We start from the raw sequence: 26,680 nt of genomic DNA on the forward strand, positions 1-26,680 counted from the left end.
TGCAATGCCACAGTGAGTACCGCTGGTACTTTTTAGATGGATCTTTCAGGTACAGTTAAGGGTCAAGACACACGGAGCTACTTGTATTTGTACTTGTAGCAGCTACTTGGCACGGCTACTAAATGCCAGAAAATACCCCGCCATAGACAATATTGAGAATTGCCTCTGCTAAAACACTCATAGGGACAATTCAGTAAATGATCAACTATTTTTGTAGCCACAAGGAGTAGCCGTTACTAGTAGCTCTGTGTGTCTTTACCCTAACAGCTTTTCTGAATTAGCATGTATGATACTTGTGATGTGGTTTAAGTACTATTTAATTACTGCTGGGGGACGCTGTATAAGTACGCTGTCATGGAGATGATAGGAAAATTCCTATCATATTTACTGTAATTATACTGTAATTTTCCCAGCTCCCCTCTATAGTTACATAGTTACATAGTTACATAGGGTTGAAAAAAGACCAGTGTCCATCAAGTTCAACCCATCCAAGTAAACCCAGCACACCTAACCCACACCTACCAATCTATACACTCACATACATACACTATATATACAACCACTAGTACTAACTGTAGATATTAGTATCACAATAGCCTTGGATATTCTGATTGATCAAGAACTCATCCAGGCCCCTCTTAAAGGCATTAACAGAATCTGCCATTACCACATCACTAGGAAGGGCATTCCACAACCTCACTGCCCTCACCGTGAAAAACCACCTACGCTGCTTCAAATGGAAGCTCCTTTCCTCTAATCTAAAGGGGTGACCTCTGGTGCGTTGATTGTTTTTATGGGAAAAAAGAACATCCCCCAACTGCCTATAATCCCCTCTAATGTACTTGTACAGAGTAATCATGTCCCCTCGCAAGCGCCTCTTTTCCAGAGAAAACAACCCCAACCTCGACAGTCTCACCTCATAGTTTAAATCTTCCATCCCCTTTACCAGTTTAGTTGCACGTCTCTGCACTCTCTCCAGCTCATTAATATCCTTCTTAAGGACTGGAGCCCAAAACTGCACTGCATACTCAAGGTGAGGCCTTACCAGGGACCTATAAAGGGGCAAAATTATGTTCTCATCCCTTGAGTCAATGGCACCTCACCTCTATGGCACCTCACTCCCTCCCTACTGGTTATTTGGCCATTTACATTGTTGGATATAAAGCTAAAGATGAGGGTGTGGGGCTCCTTAAACTATTTGGCCATTTACATTACACAATATAAAACTAAAAATTATGTTAAGGGCTTTAATTATCTGGAATATACCAATAAGTGTTCTGCCAGAGAGGATAGCCATGAAAAGAGAATTAAGGTAAGTATTATAGGATTTTTGTACAGTCTTCTGCAAACATACCCCAGCGTTGCTCTCTAGTCCCACAGCTAACAAGCTAAGCAAGTAATAGTATTTCAGGTGAAAGGCTTGCTGAAAGTTAACCCTATAAGCACTAATTAAGCAGAGAAAAGGAGAGCAATCTTGGCAAAATGTACCCGGTTCACACAACTCTGCAGCTACAAACTCCAAAAATACCATTATCTCCAAGAATGCCATTGCTAGTAATCTCTGGCCAGTATCATCGTAAAGGATGAAATTGGATCTCCCTTGTAACCAGCTGGCTCCAGCTTTAAATGGAAAAAAAAATCTTTTGCATTGATCACATCACATTAAAACTGCAGGTTACCTCCCAATAAAGCCATGCACAATTTTGATTAGAAACACTAATAAAAAAAACACTGTGTGCAGCTCAGTATCAGGTATTCTGTCTTATCATTTGGACAGTTAATGATTATAGTGCCCTAACCACTGAACTTGCCCTTAAGCCCAGGCAGATAGCAAAAAGGACTTGTTCAGCATGTTATGCCACATTTCTAAACTGCAGGTGACTCTGGCTGTTACCTGACAGCAGTTTAAAATGCAGGTTTTATACTGAAACATGATAGGAAACAAACAAAATTGCTTTAATTGCTTACATTTAAGTAACACAGTAAAAGTTAAATGCGAATTTGCCTTTAAGAACTGAGGGGTTGGACTTGAATTCCTGACTTACGTGCAAAGGTGCTAGAAAGTGAAATTGAAAGCAACAGATCAGGTTAGCAGTGTAAATGAGGGCAGCAACAGACGGGATTGTTAAAAGAATCCTTAGACTGAATATTGCTTTTAGACTCATTTTATGAATCATATTTCTCATGACCTTGAACCTTTTGGGCTGCCATCATGATCATCTAAAGAGTTGCAAGGTAAGAACCCTTTTTGGTCACATAACAAAGGTAAATGGGTTTGTGCTGCACCCACTTTCTGTTGGTTAGCTGCTCTGTTCCTTCATGATGATATGGGTGCTGATAGGGTGAGCAGCTCAGGGTAGCTTCTTGTTGCATGAGGTAAAATATACCCATTAATTGATGCAATGCTTGCACAGATCTTTCTCATGCTTTTCTGGAACCTTTATATGCTGCACGCTCAGGTGAGTGATAAAAAACAAGGGAGTTTCCAGGCAGGTCTCGGTTCATTTAGCTAATACTGAACTGCAGTAGGAAGTTATTTTCTTGAGCCCTTGTAGGAAGAAAATTTTAGGGTTAAACTCCACTGGAGATTTTGATCAGATTTTTTTTTATCAGATCAGAAAACCATGCAACGCCAAGAGATTTTGTAGGATCCATAGGATGTAATTTAAAGTCAGATCAGATAAAATCAGATGGTGTCTTTTGTTCGTGCATCTACATCAATGAACATTTAGGGGCCAAATGATTTTGCCCCTATGTGTGCAATGTCAGGAAGAATTTGCCTGAAATCACTTGAAGTGCCAAGAAGGCTGCCTTAGAGACCAATGGAAGCTGAAATCACCTGTAATTGCTCCAGAGGGAGGAATTCATAAATCAAGAAAACTAAAATTGGAGTAAGAAATATTATTAGAGTTATATGTTACTACAGTATGACACAAAATCCATCTTTACACTATTTTTGTGAATTCCACCCATGTTTCAAAGCTGTTATGGCACTAGGCAACAGTACCAGTTTTAGGGCAAAGATATATGCAGCGATTGGTAGCCGCAATTTTCTAAAAAGCCACAGTGACAAATCCACGCAGTGAATCCGCGCAGGCGATTAGTCACAGCAACTTATATTCTAACCAATGGGGGGAAAGTTGCTGCGATTAGTTGCTGCCACTGACTTATTAAAAAGTTACGGCGGCCGATCGCCCTGTGTGTCTACTTGTAGCACTGTACTTGCTACTAAACTCCAGAAAATACCCTGCCATAGACAATACTGAGAATTGCCTCTGCTAAAACACATGTAGATACAATTATTAATAAATTATCAGCATTGTCTATTGTTGTAGTCGTGACAAGTAGCTGCTACTAGTAGCTCCATGTATCTTCACCCTAAAGGTTTAGAAGCAACTGTGTATACAACTGACCTGTAGGTGTATCTGACATGGGGAAGTGCTAATATGTGAGTAATTTGAATTACCATACCTTAAATCTACTAACAACTAATTTACACATTAATTAAACCCAAAAGGATTGCTTTGCCTCCAATAAGAATTAAATATTTCTTATTTATTTGGCTGTCATGCAGACAGCCAAATGATTGGACCAGCAAATGACAACTCCACTTCTTCTCCTGCTGATGCACAGTTTTGGCGGATAAATATTCCTGCATGTCTAATCCCTGTATAGTATATGGGTATTGGTTGGGAACAGCAGGCCACTATACACACACATGTACAATTTACTGGTATATGGCCAGCTCACTCTAGTAGTAATATAATCGATTTTGCTATATACCCTCAGTATTATATATGTTTATTGCTACATCTGTACCCAATTGTGATCCAATCCAACACAATAATACATGTGCTACTTCCATCGTGGTCATCAAGGTGTATTTGGGTGGCATTTAATAGGTAACTGAATCTGCTCCATTCTTCTGTTTTCTGCTTTATACAGAAAACTCTTATGTGTCAGATATAGTCACTCAAGGCCACAGAGAGAAGAAATGGCGATGCAGAATTTTCCTACATCACCACATGCAGAAGGTTCTCCTGCTCAGCCAGATGACAGCAGCCTCCTCCTCGAAAGTGAACAGTGGGGAACGCCGAACAAGAAAGGCATCCAGAAAAAATCTAGCTTTTTGGAAACCGTAGGAAATATTAAAAAAAGTATCAGGAGGTCAAGGGGACAATCTGCAAGAGATGATAACAGCTCACCAGAAAAGATAGAGACCGCTGAGGGTTCTAAAAGCTTTAAAAAGAAAATTAGTTTTCGATCATCAAAGAAAAGTGAGACTGAAAATAAAATCCCAGAAGACAGTACTGCAGATTTTACCACAAAAAGAGAACTTCTTTCAGGTAAGAGATTTTTTTTCCAGTAATCAGTATATATTCCTGTACCTTTGCCTTTGTGGTCTGTTTTAAGACTGTCATACGTAGCCAATATGGATTTGAATTACTTTTCCTCCTGAGTAAAGACATATAATGGGGCTGCTTTGCAAATGGCTGGAGAGTTCTGTCTGGCCCTGGGGAACTGATGAGAAGGCCGCTGTCGTGCAAGTTTTTCTTTCAAACTGTCGTTCCAACAGGGCAGTGTTAATTTTGTAAATGTATACATATTTTAATGATTCACAACCTAGAATATCTGAGGCACCCAATAATAAACAGTATAAAATATGAAGATGTATTGGTCTTTTTAACTGGTAAATGTCATATACACTCGCCTGCTGCCAATGTGCTTGTCAATGTTACCTGTTAATAATTATCTCAGCTTTTTCTTATATCTGTTATATATAAACTACTGACTCTGGCAGCACATACCTCAGTTGGAATACAGTGTAGCAGCAGGTAGAAATCTATATTCAAGATCAGGAAGAATCTGATGAAGATTTTGCCTATAATTGTTTAGTATGGTGCACCTCTACTTCAAAACCCATATATTAAACAACTTAACATACATTTAGAGAGGGGCGATTCTCAACATGGAGCCACCATCCTGCAATGCCGCCCCCCTTACCGCACCAGCGCTTATTTTTACTGCGCAGTTGGGGTCCAAGGGGGGGCGCATACCTAGCCCAGAGACCACAATTTCCAGTTTAAAAACTGTAAATTTGTTTTTTTAGATTACAAACAGTGGCCTTTTGCCACCCCTGGTAAATTTGAATGTCCTGCCACCTGAGGCGAGTTTCTTAACTTGCCTCATAGTAGGAGCGCCCCTGCATATAGGAATTCTTCCTCTAAGTTCAGTATCTCCATATTAAATATTTGTAAGGTATTATTCATTAAAAACTGCTTCTACACCAAGCCAAAATGGGTAAAAATGTGTCATTGATGTACTCCCTAATCCAAACAGTGGGAATACTACACAGGCCACTGGAAAGAGGACTGAATCAATGAGCCGATATGGTCATCGATCTGACAGGAGAATCAAACCTGCTCAATTGACATATGGTAGGGTCTGTAGGGGCTGACATGGCAGGTTAAATCTGCTTGTGTATAGCCAGCTTTACCCTGAAGCCTACATAACTTGTTGCAGAAGTAAATATCATTTTTTCCTTTTTTGTGCTTTTTTAAAATCATTCAGACCTCATATATGTTTAAATTGTAATTCAGACTGACCACCAATCTCAGTCCTTGTCTGTACATGAGGTACAATTATGGTGTATGTTGCCCACAACATTACTTTAGTTCCACAAATCTCCCACATATATCCTTGTCTTGCAAGCTTGACTTTTGCATTCTACAAGGACTTTTCAGGAGACTAGATCCATAGCTGCTAAAGCAATACAAATTCCAATAGGTGAGAATTAAGAAGTTTTACCTTTTTCATACTTCGCATTCTGTACTTCTCCTCAATGAAATTCTTCTGTCTTAAAACACAAGGAAAGGCCAGTTCACTAGGTGAATTCGCTAGATATTAGACACCCTCGAGTTTTTTCCCTGACCCTATGCTCATTTTAAAAAAACAATGCACCAGCCTGGGGAACAAAATAATACCCATTGACTACTCAGATGACTGAATTGCTCTGCCCACTGTGCCCAGTGCATGTAGGTTGTTGTATTGTTTTCCTTCAACCTGTGCTGCTGAAAACCAGGCTAATGTACAACTACATCATCCAATTTAGTGTAAAAGTTTAGCAGTTTTATAAAAGTACCAACCTACCTGAGGTTGCAAAGCTGGCCCAAATCTGCCAACTGATGTACTTTGAAAAACCTACCAGTCTTTCATCCCAATCTAGCAAAAAAAATAGTGAATGGGTTCACTGGGGGTGCCTAAAATATTGACACCCCCCCCCAAGTCAATTGAACTTTCCATGTCATTTTAACTAGACCAAGACTTTCTTCTAACTGGTGATCCTACCTTCCCACTCCTGATACTTTAGGCCATTTTATTGTACATATTTTTATGTTCTTTCTCCCCATCTTTCTTGTTTTTTACTATATGGTGCTTTCAGTTCTGCTATTTTATTTTCTGTTGCCTTCATCAGTTTCCCTTTTATTTTTCCCTTTACCATGGGATCATCGCATTCCTGAGACTAACATTTGTCTGGGCTTGCCTGTAATTCATTGTAGTTTGCTCAGCATTGTAATTGGTTTCAGTAGATTTATGTTGAGGATGTGGTGAGTATGCAGTATGTGGTTTTTGTATTATTTTTATTTGCTAAACATACACTAAGTAGAATGTAATTAAACATGTAAAGGAAAACTGCACAATGTACCTTGCAAAAACAACAATCATAGTTTAACTCTTTCCCAACCAGCAAATCTACTGTACATTGTCAGAAAAACAGATAACAACCCACCAGCAACTACACTTCTGGGTTGTGAAGCAGTCTGTGGGTAATAGATTGATAATATTTTTCAGATTGGAAAGAGGTAAAAATTAATTATGCTGCTGTTAATAGTTATAATTAGTTTGGCCAGTAGGTGGCAATGTTCTCACAAAGAAGGGCAAATTACAGAAGCGTAAAGCAACAAAGTTGATTAAAAAATTTAAAAAAAGCATAAATGAAAGAGGAAGTGGAAGGAGGGTGGCCATTCTGGCAGTGTTAGTGAGAGAAGTAATCTGCAGTAGGGCGAGAGTAGGTCTGGGCAAACTGGTTTTTATGACCCAGAATAGAGCCCACAAGTTGTCTGTGCGTGTGTGAATTGTTGAAAAATAAAGCAAAGACCTGGTTAAGAGACTGAGCCTTTCATATATATTTTCCTTGAACTTTACAAGCTGACAGGAAAAGGATTAATGTACAACCTGTTCTGCCAACCATTTTTAAGGTAACACTAAGGGGGAGATTCACTAAGACACGAACACTCGGAGCGTTCATACAAATGCTCCGAGCGTATTCGTGCCGACTTTTTCGCGCGGCCGCGCAATTTTTTCGGAAAAGGCTCTGCCACTGTTTAAAATGGCCAGTACGAAAATTTTGTGACTTTCGGATCGCCAATACGATATTATTGTGAGTAATACGATTTTTTCGTAAGCATTTTCGGGATATTTGCGATCTTCAGAAATTTTCATTTCCAATCCGAATTTTTCCCATTCGTGATTCGTATTCGTGGATTAGTAAATCTGCCCCGAAGTTTGTAAGTCATTTCTCTTACCTTAACTTCTTATTTACTGTATATATATATATATATATATATATATATATATATATATATATATATATATATATATATATATATATACATTGTGGTGTCAAAATTTAGCTTCTAATAGTTTCAACCAGTAAAGACCAGTATATACAAGCCTTCCATAAAAGAGCCCACCCACTGAAGCTGTGAGAAATTAAAATACCAGTCACTGAGACAAATAGTTAAATATCTTCATAAACACTGAATAGTAGCCTCTGTGGAAAAAAATCCACCAATTTACAACCGTACATAGGACCCATGCAAGAGAACCGGTTCCCAACCGTGTACACAATGATTCATGTTTTGAGGGTATTTTCAAAGTGTAGCCCACTTTAGTACGGTGCTGCTACTTGTGCCTTCCAATGGCTTACTTTTGGCGCTACAGGAACCCTGAGCCCCCGCTTACTATGGGGGAACAGGTATACTTTGTTGAATGGCGTGCCTCCACCCAGGTTAGGTATAGGTAGAACTATAACTCCCCGCCCTGGGAAACTCTGTAATGTCCTCCTTGGACAGGGACTCCCTGCAACTCCCGGTACCTTGCCCCTCCGTTGGGGCAGCTGCTTACCAGCTGTATATGAACAGCCAAGACACCGGTTATGATGATGAACCAGATGAACTTGCTTTATTAAGTGCAGGCAGGACTTGCAGGGTACAGTGCATGAACAGTTACGGTGACACTTCTCCTTTAACTACTGTCTTAGAGAACCTCTCTCAAAGGCTACCCACGGTACTCCCGCCAAGTGATCCTATCAAGGAGCTCCCTTTTAGCACATAAACATCTAGGACCACCTTTAGGTGTCCAAATCGCATAAGGCCACCCCCTAGTGCCTGTCTAAACATGAACCCACCTAAGGGGCCCAATTCTGGGGATCCCTACAAAAGCAACACGGGTAAATCAGAAATGAATGGGAATCTGAGGTAACTCCAGCATGCAGTACTCTATCCTATCAGTGCACACAGCCTGCCAGCCCACTCCAATGAGATGTGCTCGATGCAATTGTCATATGAGTTATGCATGCCAATTTGATAATTGCCCATTTTTAATGGACATATATCGGCGTTTTCTTTGGGGTAGCGATTTAGATTAGAGATATATTTCTTGTTCTTTAGGAAATGCACTGCAAAAAGTTTATTCTATTGAAACTTTATGGAATGAGTTTTCCAACAGTATTCGTATTCCATGCAGATGGGCTTGTTGCATCTACGAAGCTTTTGCCAAAGTATGACAATATGGCTAAATTGCTAGAAGGCACGGATAGGTAGTCGATCTCTCTGAGCCAGCTCTAGGTCAGGTTCTCCTCTGTGGCACTTGGAAGGAGATTTCCCTAGGGAAAGTTATATTAGAGGGCAGGGTACTTGCTACTTTCTCTTTGGCCAATAGGAGGAGCATGTGAGTGACACCAGGGAGTCTGACACCTGAGAAATGTATCAAATTAGTTAGTTAGGATATATAATGGTTAGTTAGATTTGTGGAGATCACTATAGTCAGTGAGAGTAAAGGTGGCCATACACGGGCTGATTCTAGCTGCCAATAGTGGTTCCTTATCTACCTATTTGGCAGCTTATTGGCCTGTGTATGGGCACGAACGATGGGCCTGCCCAACCGACATCCGGCCTGATATCAACCAGATCTCAATCGGGCAGGTTTGATTTTTCCCATCGGATCGGGGACCGCATCAGCTCATTGATGCGGTCCCTAAACCAATGGTTCCTATACCCGCTAGTTTGGCCCCAGGGTGAAATGACCGAATTAGCCTGATATCGCCCACCCGTAGGTTGGGATATCAGGACAAGATCCGCTCGATTGGTGATCTTACCGTGTATGGCCACCTTTAGTGGTAGGTTAGTAAGTTGAGCAGCTGAGGCTCCCATGAAGAGATAGGAAGGAACGAATGTGCCAGCGGCACCTCACCCAGATAGGGAACCCAGCTAAAAGGGGGACTAGGCTAAGTAGGGCTCAATGTCGCTAACGCAAGATTGACTCCTGTGCTGAAAGTCTGTAAGAACGTACAGTGTCCAGGAAAGGAATGAAGGAACAGGGAAATAGGCATCAGGCTGTAGGCAGTGGCCTGGGATACCTTCTGCTGATCATAGGAATTTGTGTGATTAATTTGTGTTTAATTAAGAAGCTTCACTGGTGACTGCAATAAAGTGTTCCTAAGTTTATCTGCAACATCCTGTGAACGTCTTGTTTATTTAATACCAATGTTCCGTTATTTGTGAAAGTGGTGCAAATACTAATCAGGCAAGAAGTTACAGGTCACCAAGTTACACGCATGCTAAATATCACAAATAAGCAAAAGTGCAAAGATTCAACACATTACAAAGACATTATACACTTCAAGGCAGAACATATATTTTTTATAATTTTTTTTCTGTAAAAAAGGAACTAACATTCAGCTATTTCTTTTTATTTTTTTAAGTGATGGAAATTAACGATCTTATAAAAGGATGTCATCTAAAGGAGGCATTTGACAGCACACGAGCACTGGAAGAAAAACTTCTAGAAGAATATAAGGCCAATAATAACAATGAGAAGAATATAAAGAGTCTCACTATGAGAGCCAAGGATGTAAACATTTTGTATAAAAACCTTTTCGCAGAAATACAGTCCATTGTGAAACGTTCGCTACATGAGGAGGACATTGATGAGCAGAGTTTAGTCTCTGCAATCTACATTATTAAAGAAGAAGAGGAAGGAGATCTCAAAAACCAGCAAGTGGCTGAAGAAAATCCAGACTTTTCACAAATTGGCCAGCGAAGACAGTGGAAGCAGTTATGGAAGGACACCGTAAAGGAGACGGTGACTGAAAGAGTTGGTGCATTGCCTGTGAATGAAGCAGATAATACACTGTGGCTTGCTAATCACTTAGAATCATTGAAAACACAAACTGTTCAGGACTTAATAAAAGTAAAATCATTTCTAAAGCCTCTTTACCCTGAGGATTATGATGTGTGTGGAATTTACATTAGATGTTTCCACAATGCTTTATCCTGTCACTTGCAAAAGACTGTCGTTCCAAAATGCAAGCAATACAGCCAGCTGTACTCCTTTCTAAACTGGGTTCTAAATACATACAGAAGGTAATATTGCTGCTCTGAACACTCTAGGAGACTGAGGTTTTACTGGGATTTTCTTATGGAACAATCCTTCAATTGGTTTTGTAATAATAACAATCATAGGTATCAATCATTATAGAATACAGTGCATTTAAGTAATGTGTAATATGCATAATACATGTATGGGATCCTTTTTCCAGAGAGCTCCAAATTATGGCAAAGCCATCTCCCATAGAATCTATAAGAAATAATTACAAATGACTTCCTTTTTCTCTGTAGCAATTAAAAAATATGAAAAAATTTTCGTGCGTAAAAAAAAAATTTGGCACCCATTGAATTCAATGTGTTTCTCAAATTTTTCAGCAGTTTCGCAAATTTTTCGGCAACAGATTTGCTCATCACTACTATTGGGTGTAATTAAAGTTTAAATTACATTTTTTAATTTAAGGTATGGGGATCCAAATTATAGGAAGATCCATTATCAAGAAAATCCCTGGTCCTGAGCATTCTGGATAACAGCTCCCATACCTGTAGCATGTATATTACACGGTCTACAGCAATCGTATATGTTTATATTTAATATAATCTTATATGCTTAACTGTTAATATTTGTGTATCACTATAATAACTGTATATACAATATACAGAAATTATTTAACTAAAAGCAAAATGCAAGTTAGCTTTCCCCACGTCTTGCAGGTGAGTATCCTTTCATTGCACTGACTATTTCTCCTTTTTTTGTATTATTAAGTAGCTATTAAGTAGCACACTGTGCCGGCCGGCTTTGTGCTTCAGGTCTGTCATTTACAGTATAAAACCTATATGCTTTTAGATGTGTATAGTCATACTCTGAATTATTTTATAATGCGTCACGCTAGGGGAAGAGGTAGAAGTTAACTGTGGAGGGACGTATTAAGTTCCATTTTTTTTATACCCATAATCAAAACACTTGGGCATTTAACATTTATGGCCAACTGCTGTGAGAAAAGTACATTTAGCAGTGTGATACTGTATCTAAGGTATATGAAATAACCTTGGCAGTGTAGTTCCCTTACTGGTTAAGTGCCCTTCAACAAGAACTCTTGTGTCATAACGATAAGTGTAACCCTGAGCAGTCACCATAGCAACTGAGCTCTCTACTGTTTTGGCAGCCCAAGTCAAGAGAATAATTGAGCTGATGGAAAAATCAATTTTTCTAAAGCAAATGTGTTTGTAATGTTAAATAGCTATTCATTTTCTAAATAAGATATGAATATTTAGCTTGTAAAAAAAAATCTACTCGAGCCTGACACCCATTAACATTACTAGAAGTTACTGGGCCAGGCTCAGTGGGGTCTCCAGGAAAATCATTTATGGGAATTCCACTAAATCAAAGAGATGTGGCAAGTGAAACCGAGAAGGGCACTAAGAAAGTGACATGTAGTACCAAAAGGAATATATAGTAAGAATTGAGAAAACTATACAATATGACATATACCATAACAAATAAAGGGTCATGCCACAGTTTACCATAAGTGCAGAACCAATAACTGCATCATACAATTGTGAAGCTCTTGAATAGCATATCAGTGTTCCTTGTACCAGTGTTGGACTGGGGTAGCCGGGGCCCACCAGGTACCTGAGACAAGTGCCCACCACCCAACCACTGTGTCACACTGAAAACACCATTAGACACAAATAGACTCTTTATATACCAATTTGCCAATATATAACAACAAAACTTTGCAGTAAGTTTCAGTGCTACAGCTATGGGATTTATTATCCAGAATGCTTGTGACTGCATAGGTTCTCTGCATATGGGGTCATTTCTGTCATTTGGTAAAACCATTCCAAATCTCATCTAAATTGCCTAATTGTCTAAAACACATATAAACTATGCCAATAACATGAATTCATGTTGAAAAAGATGAAATGCATTACTAGGCAGTATCTTGATATTACAGACGAAGAGTAAACTGGGCAACAAAATTGGGGTAAATGTACAGCAGAATTTTGACCCATTAGTTCTGCAGCTTTTATGCCCATTTAATGTCAAAATAAATAATTCTAAAGTAAAACTTGTTTAGAAAATACACTTTCACATTAGATTTCTATTAAACATTCTTTAATGTTTTTATTAAACTTTCTTGCAATAGAAAAATATGTAAGTGTATCTTGTGCATAAGTATTCATTTTCTCATTGCCATATTGTTTTCTGAGGCATTTTCTGCTATTCTAATAGCTAATTTGATTGCTGACCACTGAGGTTGGTGATGGTGCTGTATGGACAGGGCCTCTCCCAAGGCCAGGAATATGGTTGCTCCTGCTAATACAGGTATGGGATCCCTTATCCGGAAACCCATTATCCAGAAAGCTCCAAATTACGGAAAGCCCGTCTCCCATAGACTCCACTTTAATCAAATAATTCAGAATTTTAAATCCGATTCCCTTTTTCTCTGTAATAATAAAACAGTACCTTGTAACTGATCCCAACTAAGATATTATAAATTCTTATTGGATGTAAAAAATCTTACTGGGTTTAATTAATGTTTTATTGATTTTTTAGCAGACTTAAGGTATGGAGTTCCAAATTACAGAAAAACCCCTTATCCGGAATACCTCGGGTCCCAAGCATTCTGGATAACGGGTCCTATACCTGTATATGTAATTATAAATGTATAAGGGAATACTCCTGCTGAAAACAAAATAAATAAGTTCTTGTTTATAAATAGGGTAATAACATGTGCAGTGTGTATTTTTATTCCATTGATTGTCCTAGTACTTTTAAGGCCAATGTGGCAAGTAAAGGCATTTCAGTAATTTTATTATCTAATGATTATTTTGTTTTTCAGTGATGATTTTATAGATAATCCTGAACTTCAGCCAGAGGTTAATAATGCCAACTTACATTCTTTGTTAGACAGTGAGTGCCTCAGTGAATTAAAGAATAAATACAACAAAGAACTACAGGTAAGACTATTTATATGTTTTTTGTTAACAGTACAGTGCAGCGATCAGGTCCGGACTGGGATTCAAAATAGGCCCTGGCATTTCAAGTACACAGAGGCCCAAACTGCTTCCCGTCAGTCCAATAAATAGTGAATGTCTATGGCAACTTACAGCAGCCTCTCTGGCATTTGCCAGAACCCACAGATTGCCAGTATCGGGCTGACTTGTCAACGGTATTTTGTACATATTATATAAAATGAATTTAAAATATGATATTAAATAAGATAGCATAAATCTGTGGTAATGGCAAAATAATCCAACTGGGATTTTTCATTTTGAATGTTTTTAGTAGCAATATAGTAAATTTATTCCAACAATTTAACATATTGTATGTGTTTTACCTGATAAAGGGTTTAGGTCTTTCTACATATAAGCCGAGTATAACTTTTGACATGTTCTGTGCTTAACCTGATTTTATGGCTGCATTACCTCCTAACAAGGTATATCAACTAATTCATGACGTGCTTAGAAGAGATGGGGGCTGTCTTATATGTTGATTCCTCAGTGCGTAACAATCAACTGGGTGGTCTTCTGTATTTGTAGGAAATTTTATACCTATTAGGCCTATTACTATGCTTTAGTCTTGCAAAACATGATGCCCCTTTGTTTGGTCTTCTGATAGGAAACTATAAAGCAGTATATGTCCAATATACTGACTCTGGAAATAGAAAAATGGAATAAAGAAACAGAAATTGATGAAGAAATATTAAAGACCAATTGCCTGCCAATCTATATAGATATTGAGGAGGTAAGTAAAATTTACATTTGGAATGTGCACTAACTTTCTTTCTGTAGCTCACCCATTCTCAGACTGACCACACCGAGGTCATGGTTGTTTAAACAATTAAAACCCTTTTTATTAATCAAGTAAAAATGGCAGGGATCTGAATAAAACTAAACTGAATTAGAAGATAAGTATTATTAACTGCAACACAATCTGAATCGCTAACATAATGCACCACAATAAGGAACATAAACACTGTAATGTTATATTTGGTATTGAGATTTAATTCCTCTACAGGGGCATATTTATATATAGGCACCCGAGGATTTGTGCCTAGATAGAGCAGCAGCTTTTGGGGGGTGGCTCACGGGTGCCTATATTATGTATGTATTAAAATATCTTGCCAAAATCCAGTGATGAAGCTGGGGGGGTTGAGGGGGTATGCGGCCACAATGCAAATAAGTTATGTCACTTCTGCTGACTAGGTGGCACATTTATGTTGTGCCTAGTGTAGCACCAGACCTAAATACAGCCTTGTTACTCTGTCTGCCGTCTCAACTGATTTGTGCACATTTGGACCCATATAAAGTTGCCCCATGTGAGTGGCTATTGTTGCTGTTTATTGTTTCTGGTTATTTTGAAAGAGAAAGGTGTTGCTGAGAGGGGGATAGCGAAGAGTGACTTTATTATTTTAGAAACCGTACATAATTTTTCTAGCTGAGGAACAACTTGTAAAAGTATATAGTTCAGCAACTGCTGGGTTAAGTCCTATGGATACAATATGAATTGTATTAATTACAATAGGATATATAGAAGCAGTTTAGCAATTACTCAATCTTAACGTGCTTATATTTTTTATACAATAGTGATTGTCTTTATTTCAGATGACTGGAAGACATGTCAGAGAATCGGCCAAACTTTCCGAAGATTTAGAAACCTCAGCATTTCATACTTGCATGAAAGAACTGGGTAATTTTGCTTTAAGGTGTGTTTATAAATCGTCATTGTAAATTACTTAGCTTAGCTTAACTTTAAGTATGATGTAGACAGGGATATTCTGAGAAAATTTGCAATTGGTCTTGGGCTCTGTGGTGTTGAATTTCAGCAGCTATCTGGGACTAGGAAAGGGCCCGAACAGAAAGATAATAAAAGATAACAATAAAATTGCAGCCTCGCAGAGCAATACAGTTTGGCTTTTATTTGAGAGCTGGAAAGAGGCAAAAGAGAAAGGCAAATAATTAAAAACTAATATCTAATATTAATATGTAATTAATATCACCTATGTTAATAAATTAGCTCCGTTAATTCGAAGAACTGCCCATCATATCATGGGTACACTTTACACTTTTTCTTTTGCCCAAATAGGACTGCAGATATAATTCATACCAATTTTAAGTTCTGTAAAAAGTTTCCAGTTGAGTAGTAGCGTAGGCTGCTATTGTTTCTAGCTGCCATTCAGCCTTTAGAACTCCTTACAGGTGAATGTTTATTAGCTGGAACCAGGGCTGGACTGGAATTATAAACAGGCCCTGGCACTTTTACACAATTACACAGAGGCCCAAACAGCCCCCCACCAGCCCAATAAATAGTTACTGTCTGGGATCTTGTAGCTGCCCCTCTGGCATTTGCCAGAATACATAGTTTGCCATTTCAGGCCTGGCTGGAACTCAGAGGCTAAGGCTAAGTGCAACAGGGTGTTACTACTCAGTCACAATGTTGGCTGGGGGGCTGATGATTAGTTGCCTACAGATTCAGTATACCAGTAGGCATTGTAGGACTTGAATACAATGGGGGGTCTTGATGTGGGCACATAAACTCACCTATTTTGGCCAAAATGTGGTACAGGTATGGGACCTGTTATCAAGAAAGCTTAGATAAGATAAGATGTCTTTCCGTAATTTCATACCTTAAGTCTACTAAAAAAATCATAAAAACATAAACCCAATGGAATTGGTTTGCATCCAATAAGGATTAATTATATCTTAGTTGTGTACTGTTTTATTATTACAGAGAAAAGGAAATCATTTTTAAAAATTTGAATTACTGGAATACAATGTAGTCTATAGGAGATGACCTTCCTATAATTTGGAGCTTTCTGGATAGCCGGTTTCCAGATAATGGATCCTATACCTGTAATAACACCTCATTTGTTGTAACAGCTATTTAGAATGGATGAAACTGTGCACTGACAATCATTCTCCTCTTCATGTGCAAATGATGCCTGTATATAATTTCTATCAGCATGCCAGAATGTATGTTAGAATGGGCGCTTCTAGCAGCTGGTCAGTGGTAGTGATGAGCGAATCTGCGAAACGGTGAAAAATTCACAAAATGCATTTGTCGCAATTGTTTTTTTGTTACCCATGTTTTTTTTTTACGTGACCGCATCCTTTTTTGACGCGATCGTGCCCGATTTGACATAACCATGGCCAATTTGACATGCAACAAATTGTTTTTTACGTGCAGCTAATTTTTGCGCTGGAAATTTTCACAGAGGTTTTGTGAAGCAATTCGCCAATGGGGAAATGCGGAAATTCACTACGAATCTATGCCTGACAAAAACATTTTTGCTCATCACTAGTCAGTGGTACAGTGTGGGTTAGACTGAGCTTGCTGGCAATTTCTTTCTGTGTTCAGAATACTTATCTGCCTCACCTCAGGCACACATAATTATTATGTAAGTCTATGGGACTGTGAAACACAAAGTACAAAATTAGTTGCGCTATATAGGATTAGGGGAATAAAAAAATGATTTTGAACAATGTACTGTGTAATATTTATATTATGATAAATCTCTGTTTTCTAAACATGCAGTCTGCAGGAAGAATTCACTCAGTGGTCTGAGGTTGGAATCACTTCATTGTTTCTTCAAAACCTGGTCATCTACATAAACAGCTTTATTAAATTAAGGTAAGGACATTGTTAGTGTGTGTCCTGGGGTCTAAGAATTTACTGAAATCATTTTAAAAATGAGCAGGTTTATTTTTTATTGGCAATGAAAGGATTAATAAATCTACATTTCCCCTACGTTTTTTCCTGTCAGTGTAACTAGGTCAGGGGCCACTAGAGAATAAATCAGTGAAGCAGAAATCTCCTTGCTAGTATTGGTGGAGTATATAGAACAGAAAGGCAAGAGTGTATTTCTACTTACCCAGGACAGAGAGAATATACATTTGACAGCCAATCACAAGATAAGTTGCAGGTAAATGTACCACTGCCTCTAATAATAATAATATCCTGCAAATTAATAGGTTTCATTGTTTCTTGAGAAAATACATTACCAATGTGGCCCTTATTGGCACCTAAGACAAAGAAGCTTGCGGGCATTGCTGGTTGCCTGCGGCAACGAAGATTTGTTGCAGGGCGTCTAATCTAGCAGTGTGCCACTGCCCTTAAGGTGGCATGCCTACACCAGCACTCCTTAACTTGCATGTCTAAATAATGCTAGGGGTCAAAATCGGGAAAGCTAACATGCCAACCCTAGCCTGCTCCTCATGAATACAGTGGCAGACAAATACTGGTGGCATTGTATTCAAGGGGAATTGCGGGTCACCTGAACTCTTGGTGCAAAGCATGTTCTTTTACATAAAGTTGTTTAATGTCATAACCCAATACAAGTCTATATTTTCCTAGGCAGAGCACAATGCAGTCAGATGCAGAGGCCTGTAAGAAAGCAGAAGACAGACTAACGAAAGCCATCAAACATTTAACAAAGCATTTCTTCAGCTTATTCAGTAAGGAGACTCAGGTGAGAGATTTATATTTGAGGAAATATCTGTATCCTATAGTCAGACTCATGTTTGTATGGCCCATGCTCAACACACTGCTGTGACAACTCTTTCTATAAAAGTGGATAATAAATATATATGTATATTTTGTCGGATGCCAAAAAAATAGCATTAAATCACCTATTAACAAACTATTTTCGTCTTTAGTTGCCTATCTCATGTATACATTATTCTGTCACACATTATGCCATCAAAGTCATCAGGCATTACTCTGTCAGATCTGTCTAGTCCTGGTTGGCTAAACTGGCTACTATGCCAGAGCCTACCCAGTATTTGCCTTACAGGGACGGGTGTCGGTGAGCCTTGTGACACTTACATGTTCCCTGAAGATATCCAATATCATAGTGGAGCACAGGGATGGCCAGCTAAACTGCAACCCCCTTAGAACTCCTCATAGTACCTACTGTATGTAGAGCTGAAATCTTCTCTGGACTAGAATTCTAGCCTTCCTATCTCTTTCTCCCCTATTAATAACAATGGCATCAGGCCAGTAAAATACAGACAAATTACAATCCTATTTCTAAGTATACAAACTAGGGGAGCCACATCACCAGAATCTCTTAAAAACATATTTATTTAGTTTTCACATGACATCTTCATACAACAAGGCCTGGAAGTATGTAGCAGAAGTATAGTTGATCCTACCCATTAGAGAATCTAAATTGGAGCGGTATAATTCGAGGGTGAGAAACTGTCAGTACGACAAATCATTTTATTCCATTACATATTCCTAAGTATGGTCTGTGTTTTCTATAAGTATGGAGGGCTCATATAGCTTTTTCCAGGGAGATTGTCATTCTCCGTACTTCCTTTGGATGTGCAGCTGCACCAGTTCAGTGACTTCCTGCCTTACACAGGTATATACATGTCACTTGTACATTACATATACAGTATATTTGCAGCATTTCCTCAGCACATAATACATCATTCTTTTAACACAAACCTTTCATTCTAGGGGGTGTTATTAATATTGTCTTCATATTTAATGTAATTTGTTTTGCAGCCTCATTTTCAGAAGCTTATAACTAAACAATGGATTAGAAAAGATACTGCATTCAAGGCCATTGTGAAATCAGCTGAAAACCTGCACAAGAACCTAAACTATTTAGCTCAACCTTCTCACAAGGTATAGAAACAAGGATCATTCCTCATCATAATAATAATAATAATATTATAGGGGTCGTGGACAGGAGGCAGCAATTGGCCATTTTTTTCGGCATTTTGCACACTGCCTTCTGGTGTTTCCTATTTGCTGCAGATCTCTGCACTCCATTTTAGAGCTACCTAAAATGGAGTGCATACAACATTGACTGCATTAATGAGCGCAGGTAGGGGGCCTAGCACCCCTTAATGCTCTAGAACAGTGCTGTCCAACTGGCGGCCCGCGGGCAGCATAGGGCAGGCAGAGTATGGTGCACACACAGGCAGGGTAGGGGAGGAAAAGTATGGCAGGTTTTTGCTGTACTACCACCATTAATATGGCTATGGTCATGCGATAACATGGGTGTGGTTTCAAGTGGGTGTGGACAGCACTGCTCTAGAACTTGCTCCCCTGCAGGAGTAAACGGCCCCCAAACATTTTCAAGAATTTGTATAGTATTATGTTAAGAGTTTCCAACATAATTGAAATATATGAAAGTTTCCCCAAAAGGCTCACACCTCTAGACACAAGGTATGCAGCTATATAGGGCACAAACTTTCTGCCAGTTTGCAAATTTCACACACCCTCATCATTACGGCCATTACATAAGTGGGACATTGGCATTTACATACATGCCCTCTAATTGTGTGGGAAGGCCCAGGGTATATAGGGAACCTTGTACTTACCACCTGGTCCGTTCTAACTGTAAAGTACAGGGTTAAACTAAATTGCAATTAGTAATAAGCAAATGTTTTCGTCACGCATAAATCTGCAGCGAAATTGTGCATTTCCCCATTGGCAATTTTTTTCGTGAAACTTTGCGCGACCAAAATTTGCTGTCATATCAAAGTCATGTGGTAGCCGCGTTACGGGAATTTTTTTTTTCTAATCTTTCAGCAGTTCTGCAAATTTTTCGCCAAAGTGAAACAGGATACTAACTGTAATATAAAAAGGGTTTTATTTTGTGATGGTAGCAGTGGAAAGATCAGCAATTTCAGCAAATGCTGGCACTCCTTCACATATATAAAAATCACAAAAAAACTACAGTTCTGTCCTATGTTTTAGTGCATAAATGTGTCAAGTAGTAGCAGATACTAACATTTTTTATTGAGAATCCCCACTGAGAATCCCCTAAATTTGTATCTATAGTCCCTGAGTAGACCTACCATGTCTACTCAGGGATTATAGATACAAATTTAGGGGAACAAGAGAACATATTTCTGTGCACGTTAACTCAATTTCAGAGGGAAAATGTTATACATTATTATACCCCAGTGGTCTATCTATATCTATATATCTATATCTATATATCTATATATATATATATATCCAGGGATGGGGTGACGGCACTCTCAGGGATTTACACAACGAAGTCTTTGAATTTTGCAAAAAATGTGAGGCTTTATTTAATCCAACGTTTCAGTTCCAAAATGGAACTTTCCATTTTGGAACTGAAACGTTGGATTAAATAAAGCCTCACATTTTTTGCAAAATTCAAAGACTTCGTTGTGTAAATCCCTGAGAGTGCCGTCACCCCATCCCTGGATATCTGACTCTCTGCACAGGCACCCAGGTATTGTCTATCTTTATGGTGTGCAGCTTATTGGCAATCTGTATATATATATATATATATATATATATATATATATATATATATATATATACACAAATACTCCATTGTTCTTTACAAAAAAGACCCCAGCTCACTTTAATAGTTACTTACCTTATCTTTTTTTACAGGAATTTGCAAATGGCATTCACCGGCACCTGGTAAAAGAATACCTAACGCAGGTTATGAAGAGAAAGCTGAGACTAAATCATCTGAAGCGTAAAAAGGCATCTGATAAAATGAGTCAAGAAAGTGAAGCACTTAACATTATAGCAGAGACACTGGTAAGAGTAAACAGGCCCATTATACTTTCTTAAACCATTTGCAATAAGTTTAATATTATGTACCCTTACATGCATTTATTTAAAAGAATTCTGTGAATCCTTTATTTACCTAACATACTGTATGAAAAGTTGCATTGGTTTAGCAACCCAAAGCAGCCAATAAGATGTATGTTTTCAAATCTTTTACCAGTAACCTGTTGATTGGCTGACTTGCATCAATATACCAGGTGCAAGCTCTTGACTTTTGCAGTGCAAGGGAACTTTTTGATTGGGCATTGGGCAGGCTTTGCATAAGTGGGATCCTGGATTACCAGGTGCTGGGAGTTGAGGAGAACAACGGATAAGCTGCCATTTTGTCTTAAAAACCATTGCTAGGAGATCTTGCTGAGCTTAAGCAGTAGGAGGCCTATAGTACCAAGTCCAAAAAGCAGCATTCATTAACAACAGGTCAAGTTGGCAGACCTCCAGGTGGTGGCCAACAACATTAAGAACTACGTGTGTGTGACTGTGTGTGGGGGGACAGTGTGTGGGGGGGACAGTGTGTATGGGACAGTGTGTGTGTTGGGGGGGACAGTGTGTGTGTGGCTGTGTGTGGGGGGGACAGTGTGTGTGTGACTGTGTGGGGGGGGGACAGTGTGTGTGTGGCTGTGTGTGGGGGGGACAGTGTGTGTGTGACTGTGGGGGGGGGACAGTGTGTGTGTGTGACTGTGTGTGGGGGGGACAGTGTGTGTGTGTGTGACTGTGTGTGGGGGGGACAGTGTGTGTGTGTGTGACTGTGTGTGGGGGGGACAGTGTGTGTGTGACTGCTTACTCACTTTCTATTCATTCCTGTGGGATTTGTAGAAGTGTATTTATCAAATGGTAAAGTCTAACTTGCACCCATTGTTAAATGCATTTCTAAACATCCTATAGGAATGTATGTAAGAGTGGGTGAGTTTTGTTTTGCACTTAAATAAATAGATAATAGATAAATCTGCCCCAATGTGTGTGCGTCTGTACCAAACAAACCACAAAAAGCAGGCCAGAGGTTCTGCAAATTTTTTAGATGTCGTTTCTAACCACTATATGTATCGGTCCTTGTAAAAGCCCAGTTAACAAGACCTTTGGCCTGAAAGCCTTAAAATGAAGCACATGACATTGTCAGAATTGTTCAAACACTATTATTTCTTTTGTAGGGATCCGACCAAGACTGGTTGTTTCCTGCAATTCAGTACATATCTGATATAATTGGTTTGAGAAAAAAAGAAGACATTTTAGAGAAGATTGAAATAGTATTTAAAACATATCCAGATTGTGGGTAAGCCATTTGGTTTAACATATATAACTTTATGGAAACAAGTACAAAATGTATTCTCGAAATACAAGAAAAAATGCTAATGTTTAAAATTACGGGGACTATTTACTATGCCATGTAAAAAACAGCAACAAAATGTGTCACACATCACCAGGCTTCGCTGCATAAAGAACAACATAGTTTTTTTTATGCATTTTTTTCTTTGACCAGAACTTTTGAAAAATAACAATATAAAATCTGACGTTTAGAGAGGCAATTTATCATTTAATTTACATAGCTTTTTAAACCTATTTTCAAAGAATTTTGTTTTACACAGCATAATAAATAGGCTCCTTAGTACAGAGTTGAAGGGACAGACGTGGCAAGAGGGGACAACTCCCTGTGTTGGTGGTGGGATACCATCTTGGGATACTAAGATAGAGTGCTAGTCATAGCATGCTGGGGAACCACAACACTGGGAACATAATAAATACATAAAAAAAACCATGTTCCGACAAAGTGGAATGTTCTACAGGGGGAATGAGGAATAGCAGTGCCTGAAGCCAGAACAAACAAAAGGAATTCTGGGAATGAATTCCAAACTCTTAAAAAAATCCCATTTACATGGGTTTATCCTATAGGCTACAGCTCACCCACTGGGTTTGAAGCTGAAGCCAGGACAATAGTTGATCAGATTCCCAACTACAGACCGGTTTTGCCTTTTTTGAGGCTCATCAGCGTAGTGCAGGGTTTTCTGATCAGCTTAGGTAGAGTCACCATGTGGTTCTACAAACAAATAAATTAGGTTGAGGAGACTGCCTCATACAGACAAAAGCAAACAAAAGGAATTCTGGGAATGAATTCCAAACTCTTAAAAAAAATCCCATTTACATGGGTTTATCCTATAGAAGCCAGAACAAAGTGTTGGTTCAGGAAGTAGCTGTTAGTGTAATCATTTAGAGAGATGGAGGGAAAGCCATAGGTGTGAGAACAGAAGCAAGAAACTCAGCTGTGAAAGGGGCAGGAGAGCCACTGGGGAGAAGAGAAGGAGATCAGCTAAGGAAATGGGCAGAGGGCAGCTCAGGAATAGGGCAGGAAAGCAGCTGGGTGATGGCTCGGAAGAGACACAGGAAATATAACTCAGCTGAGGGTCTGGGGAATAAGCAACTGTGTACAAGGTCAGGAAAGCAGCTGCAGGCCAGGATTGGAGAAGGGAAGGAAGTAGCATAGTGGCAAAAGTGTAGCAAAGTGTGATTTCCCATCCTGACTGTATATGAGGAAGGACTGAAATGGTGTGGTGTTCACCTCCCTAAAATGAAAGTGATGAGCTAACCCATTCCATTTGTGTGATGTGTCCCTTTTTGGTTCTTCTGCTGTTTTGGCTCTTCTCCTGCTTGCCTAACTATTCAATAATGGTTGGATAGCGTAAATCTATTGCAGTGCCTTTCCTCTGAGGCTTGTAAGGGCAATAAACTGGAAGTTTTTACTTATGGCTATTGGTAGTCGAAATGTTCCTTACCTGTCACAAGTCACTTCATTTGAGCATAAATATTGAGTGACCCTGGTCTCACTTACTATGCAGCAATCAGCAGAGATTTGTGCTGATGTCAGTGGGAATCAGTCCAAAGGGGCAGCGGCACAGTAGAGCAACAGAACAATAACTTTAGACTGTATTCCTATTTATTCTGAGCCTATAAAGAGGGTTTAAAACATTCTCAAGGTAACTTTGTCGTGCCCAAACCATTCTTCACTAAGGGCCATGTACAGATACAGAATATTTAGACAATACAGGAACTCAACTTATTGCCTCTTTCACATTCATAGGGAGGAGCATATTTTAGCCATTTTGTATCTTCATGGAATGAGAAGAAGCAAGAATCTATCAGTGCTGCACTTCTTTAGAGGACTACAACTAAAAGAGCCCCAGAAGCCACCACAACACAGGCTCTTTGCAGAGATTGAGTGTCCTACACAAGTTTTCTGCATGCCGCTTTTCTAAAAACCCTATTGTATCAATGATAGGGGTCACATGAGTTGCTCACAACTACATGTCATCATGGACAACCACTGAAACCTCAAAGCTTCAATATTGCACTGGTAAAGCAGTTTCCAACACAAAATATGCAGGAAATCCACAAAGGACTGAAGGAATAAGGTGAAATCAATCTTTATGGTCATTGTACAAGGAAATGTGGTCATCATAAAAATTCTCTCCAGCTCTGGAGGCAATAATGTTGATGCCATTCTCATAGCCTGCCGTACGAAATAATACATGCTATTATACATATATACTGAATATCTGGCATAATTCACATACCTAATAGAGTGTTTAGCTGTGTCCTTGCTTGTTTGGAGTTTAACAGTGCAATATAATGTTTTCTTACACACAATGGTGCTCAACATTCCCAAAATCTAAGCCAAAGTCCATTAGAGCACAAAAGAAGGATGGAAGTACACCGTTTTCTTTTGGTGGGACAAATAGATCCCTATGCTAGAGTTCTGTACAGACCCAATTTCTAAAACCCCAGACCCACAACTCTCATTTTTACCTACTTGGACCCACTACTCAATCTGTCCCACAACTGCCCAACCTGCTAACCACTAGTCACTATGAGACAGAAGTGACATCAGCTCAAGCTGATAGACCATCGGAAGACAGGTTTGGTAGTCAGATTTGTTATACTAAGGTGTGTGACCTGACCCGCATACCTACTGGCGTATGCCCATACCCACAAGTCCCACCTGAAAAACACATGCTTTTCATTGGATAATCCACAGGTACTCTAATCAGTACAGGACTCTACCCAAGGCATTCTATTAGCTGTGTCAAGGAAAAACACACAAGATTCTAGGGATCCACACCCACAGCACAGAAATGAGTAGCAACTATTGCTGAGGATTACTGTATATACAGTAACAACACGACTTCATCAGTGACTAGGACATAGTTTAAATGGCATTACCAATGCATACTGCCTAAAAAGTGGCATTTTGGTCATTGTATGGGGTTGGTTCACATAACTGACATATTACATAACTGTTACATAACATTTACTTCTTATTCTGTTCTTTACATATATGTTTTTATCATGTTAAGATTTGCAAAGTCTTGAACCCATAGTCAAAGTGGGTAAGGTAAATAGTAACAAGTTGCTATCAAACATGAATAAGCTTGCTATGAGTTTCTGGTATCACATTCCCCTAAAATGAGAATCTTCCTCTGTCACTTTTTGATCCTGTCACGTTCTCTGTTGCATGCCAGTGATGGTCCAAGAGAATGACATATATTATTATTATGTAACATACATGAGATGAAATAGAAATTCTCCTTCTTGATGGACATGGAGTAGGACTTTAATTTGGTCACAGAACTCCCTATTGACGTATACTGTGTTGTGGAGTCTTTTTCCATTTAAAGTGGTACTAACACTAATCATGTATGAGCACAACTGTTTCTGGGGGACACTTCTGACCTGTGGTATAATAAGTCATGTTTCCAGTGCTGCACTGGCAAAAGCAAAGGTAAAGAATTTGAAACTTTGGTTGACTATAGCACTAGACAGAGAGGGTTTAAGGGGCAAAGTTCCCTCTGCCCCTCTGATCCTGGGGATAAACTGACACAGGGGGGCAGATTTATCAAAACGTGAGTTCGAATCCCGAATGGGAAAAATTCGGATTGGATACGATAATTTCTGATGACCGCAAATATCACGAATATGCTTACGAAAAAATCGTATTAGTCACAATAATATCGTATTGGCGATCCGAAAGTCACAAAATTTTCGTATCCGAACGTTTCCGACTTTGATCCTTCTGTGCACGATTTTGGAAGCCTCCCATAGGGCTCAATGGCACTCTGCAGCTCCAACCTGGCCCAAGGAAAGTCTCCCATAGGACTCAATGGCACTCTGCAGCTCCAACCCGGCCCAAGGAAAGTCTCCCATAGGAATCAATGGCACTCTGCAGCTCCAACCCGGCCCAAGGAAAGTCTCCCATAGGGCTCAATGGCACTCTGCAGCTCCAACCCGGCCCAAGGAAAGTCAACCATAGGGCTCAATGGCACTCTGCAGCTCCAACCTGGCCCAAGGAAAGTCTCCCATAGGGCTCAATGGCACTCTGCAGCTCCAACCCGGCCCAAGGAAAGTCTCCCGTAGGGCTCAATGGCACTCTGCAGCTCCAACCCGGCCCAAG

General features: G+C 39.3%; 1 protein-coding gene across 1 annotated transcript; it reads left to right on the forward strand.

The window, feature by feature from the left end:
- The first annotated feature begins 1,534 nt into the window (after positions 1-1,534).
- On the forward strand, positions 1,535-24,774 carry exoc3l4 (exocyst complex component 3 like 4). Its single transcript, XM_018096975.2, has 12 exons — positions 1,535-2,235; positions 3,946-4,346; positions 10,046-10,706; positions 13,514-13,631; positions 14,293-14,418; positions 15,279-15,379; positions 17,209-17,304; positions 18,028-18,142; positions 19,186-19,308; positions 21,064-21,216; positions 22,392-22,513; positions 24,314-24,774. Exons 2-12 carry the CDS (start codon positions 3,995-3,997, stop codon positions 24,486-24,488), a joined length of 2,142 nt encoding a protein of 713 aa, XP_017952464.2. The 5' UTR covers positions 1,535-2,235; positions 3,946-3,994; the 3' UTR covers positions 24,489-24,774.
- Positions 24,775-26,680: the final 1,906 nt, after the last annotated feature.

The sequence above is a fragment of the Xenopus tropicalis genome, chromosome 8 (genome assembly GCF_000004195.4).
Source record: "Xenopus tropicalis strain Nigerian chromosome 8, UCB_Xtro_10.0, whole genome shotgun sequence".
NCBI classification, from domain to species: domain Eukaryota; kingdom Metazoa; phylum Chordata; class Amphibia; order Anura; family Pipidae; genus Xenopus; species Xenopus tropicalis.